A 3,657-nucleotide genomic window follows, 5' to 3' on the forward strand; every position below is an offset into this window, starting at 1 on the left:
GACCACTGCATATTCATTTTGCAGTTGATAGTGTTGCCATAGAAATGCACCATCCTCTCGTAATTAGGCTAGCTTAATTTGTGACATGGCTAGAACGCAGCATTCAGCTGGTCCAACCCCAATCAAACACACCTGAACTAGCTAATCAAGGCATTTCAGATCACTAGAAAGCTACAGGCAGGTGAGTTTGATTGGGGTTGGAATTGACCTGTTCTTGAATCTTTACAATCCCATTTTTACAGAGGTTGATATTGCAGCAACACGTGTTCGTCTTAGTTTTGTGCGGTTTGCTCTTTGCTCACAGGCAGAGATCACAGGCTGGGAGGATGACAGCTCGAGTGTATTTCTCGTTGATTGCTGTTTTTTCGTGTCTGTTCGGATACTTGAGCATAGCGCACGCTATTCAAAGACGAACCACAGGTGAAAAGATCTGTTGATTTCATTACACACCCTGAAGAAATAAGTGACTCTCAGTCTTTGGAAGTAATTAACATGGTTTATGAATTATTAGGTTTTCAAACTCCTTTGATTTGAAGCAGACAAATATGTATAAAATTTGTGTTTCGGTTTGAGACCCATTCCGAAACCCCAGATTTAAAATTGCTGAAACCGCACTCCCTGGCCTCTCCTAATGATCCACTTGAATTCTCTATAGTGGATGGTTTCTGTCCGGCGAGGCTGACGGTCGTGCCGTTCCATCGAGGATGTTCCTCTGATGAAGACTGCCCTGGAGGGCACAAATGCTGTCAATTTGACTGTGGGCCTGTTTGCGTGCTGCCTGTTTTCAGTGAGTTTCAGTTAATAATGGATGCTCCGGCTGAAAACACACGCACACACACACACACACAGAGTAGTAACTCAATGAATTCCATGTACGTTCTAAGAGACTTTGCCTTTTGTTGTTCTCCTCTAAAGTCTGTTTAAATTCATCCCTTAGGATGGTTTTAAGGACAGGATGGCTTTACAAAATAAAGCAGAATAATACTTTGAATGGTGGTCCTCAATTCCAGTACTGGAGACCCCCTGCTTTGCACACTTTGTATGTCCCCTTATTTAACACCCCTGAACATCAGCTTGTCAGGAGAGAGAGCCATGAACTGGACCAACAAGTTGATCTCAATCAGGTGTGTTAAATAAGGGAGACTTGCAAAATGTGCAAAGCGAGGGGTCCCCCAGGACTGGAATTGAGAACCACTGACTTGGAATATAATTCTTTCTGTAGATAAAACTTGTTATTCATGCTTTGAATGTTTTGTTTTATATCGAAGTGGCATACTGTCTATATCAGGGTTCCTCAAATCTTGCCCTGGAGGTCCAATGCACTGCAGAAGTTAGCTCCAACCCTTATCAAAGTCGCCTGCCTGTGACTTTTCTAATGATCCCAAAGACATTGATTGACACTGATTAGCATGCCCAAGTGTGTTTGATTAGGGTTGGACCTTAACTCTGCAGTAATGCGGATCTCGAGGTCCAGATTTGTGGATTCCTGGTCTATATGCACAAACTAAAGCTGACTATCTGTGTTCACGCAGTGAAGCCGGGTCAGTGTCCCATACCGGAGATGATTCCACTGTGTGCTAAAAGCTGTTTCCATGATGGCCAGTGTCCTGCCATGCAGAAATGTTGCCCAACCACCGGTGGCTTTGCATGCAGTGAACCACGTGGTCAGGGAAGAGGTCAAGCAAGTTGCCAGGGAAGCGGAGCTGGTCAGGGCGCCGGACAGGGAAGTGGTGCAGGACAGGGAAGTGGTGCAGGACAGGGAAGCGGTGCAGAACAGGGAAGCGGAGCTGGTCAGGGCGCAGGTCAGGGAAGCGGCACCGGACAGGGAAGCGGAGCAGGACAGGGAAGCGGAGCTGGTCAGGGCGCCGGACAGGGAAGTGGAGCTGGTCAGGGAGCAGGACAGGGTCAAGGAAGCGGAGCAGGACAGGGAAGTGGAGCTGGACAGGGAAACGGAGCAGGTCAGGGTGCAGGACAGGGTCAAGGAAGCGGCGCAGGACAGGAAAGCGGAGCTGGTCAGGGAGCTGGACAGGGAAGTGGCGCAGGACAGGGAAGTGGAACCGGTCAGGGTGCAGGACAGGGTCAAGGAAGCGGCGCCGGACAGGGAAGCGGAGCTGGTCAGGGAGCTGGTCAGGGAGCTGGACAGGGAAGCGGAGCTGGTCAGGGAGCTGGTCAGGGAAGCGGAGCTGGTCAGGGAGCCGGACATGGTCAGGGAAGCGGAGCTGGTCAGGGCTCAGGACAGGGAAGCGGAGCCGGTCAGGGTGCAGGACAGGGTCAAGGAAGCGGAGCCGGACAGGGTCAGGGAAGCGGAGCTGGTCAGGGAGGCGGACAGGGTCAGGGAAGCGGAGCTGGTCAGGGAGGCGGACAGGGTCAGGGAAGCGGAGCTGGTCAGGGAGCCGGACAGGGTCAGGGAAGCGGAGCTGGTCAGGGAGCCGGTCAGGGTCAGGGAAGCGGAGCTGGTCAGGGAGCCGGTCAGGGAAGCGGAGCCGGTCAGGGCTCAGGACAGGGAAGCGGAGCCGGTCAGGGTGTAGGACAGGGTCAGGGAAGCGGAGCCGGTCAGGGTGTAGGACAGGGTCAAGGAAGCGGAGCAGGACAGGGAAGTGGAGCTGGTCAGGGAGCCGGACAGGGTCAGGGAAGCGGAGCTGGTCAGGGCTCAGGACAGGGAAGTGGAGCTGGTCAGGGCTCGGGTCAGGGAAGCGGAGCTGGTCAGGGCTCGGGTCAGGGAAGCGGAGCTGGTCAGGGTTCGGGACAGGGAAGTGGAGCTGGTCAGGGCTCGGGTCAGGGAAGCGGAGCTGGTCAGGGTTCAGGACAGGGAAGCGGAGCTGGTCAAGGCGTAGGACAGGGCAGCGGCTATGGACAGGGCAGCGGCTATGGACAGGGCAGCGGCTATGGACAGGGCAGCGGCTTTGGACAGGGCAGCGGCTATGGACAGGGCAGCGGCTATGGACAGGGAAGCGGCGCCGGTCAGGGCTCGGGTCAGGGAAGCGGAGCAGGTCAGGGCTCGGGTCAGGGAAGCGGAGCTGGTCAGGGCTCGGGTCAGGGAAGCGGAGCTGGTCAGGGTTCGGGACAGGGAAGCGGAGCTGGTCAAGGTGTAGGACAGGGCAGCGGCTATGGACAGGGCAGTGGCTATGGACAGGGCAGCGGAGTTGGACAGGGCAGCGGCTATGGACAGGGAAGCGGAGCTGGTCAGGGCAGCGGCTATGGACAGGGCAGCGGAGCTGGACAGGGCAGCGGAGCTGGACAGGGCAGCGGCTATGGACAGGGCAGCGGAGCTGGACAGGGCAGCGGCTATGGACAGGGAAGCGGAGCTGGTCAGGGCAGCGGCTATGGACAGGGTGCAGGACAGGGCAGCGGCTATGGACAGGGAAGCGGAGCTGGACAGGGTAGCGGCTATGGACAGGGAAGCGGAGCTGGACAGGGTAGCGGCTATGGACAGGGAAGCGGAGCTGGACAGGGTAGCGGCTATGGACAGGGAAGCGGAGCTGGTCAGGGCAGCGGCTATGGACAGGGCGCAGGACAGGGCAGCGGCTATGGACAGGGCAGCGGTGCTGGACAGGGAAGCGGCTATGGACAGGGAAGCGGAGCTGGTCAGGGAAGCGGAGCTGGTCAGGGAAGCGGCTATGGACAGGGTGCTGGACAGGGCAGCGGCTATGGACAGGG

General features: G+C 56.4%; 1 protein-coding gene across 1 annotated transcript; it reads left to right on the top strand.

Annotated features, from left to right (window-relative positions):
• Nucleotides 1-299: 299 nt before the first annotated feature.
• On the top strand, nucleotides 300-2,689 carry LOC132104057 (fibroin heavy chain-like; the record flags this gene model as incomplete). Its single annotated transcript, XM_059509293.1, has 4 exons — nucleotides 300-420; nucleotides 1,533-1,730; nucleotides 2,073-2,522; nucleotides 2,565-2,689. Coding segments are annotated over exons 1-4 (867 nt in total), but the record flags the coding sequence as incomplete, so codon positions are not given.
• Nucleotides 2,690-3,657: the final 968 nt, after the last annotated feature.

The sequence above is a fragment of the Carassius carassius genome, chromosome 1 (genome assembly GCF_963082965.1).
Source record: "Carassius carassius chromosome 1, fCarCar2.1, whole genome shotgun sequence".
NCBI lineage: Eukaryota > Metazoa > Chordata > Actinopteri > Cypriniformes > Cyprinidae > Carassius > Carassius carassius.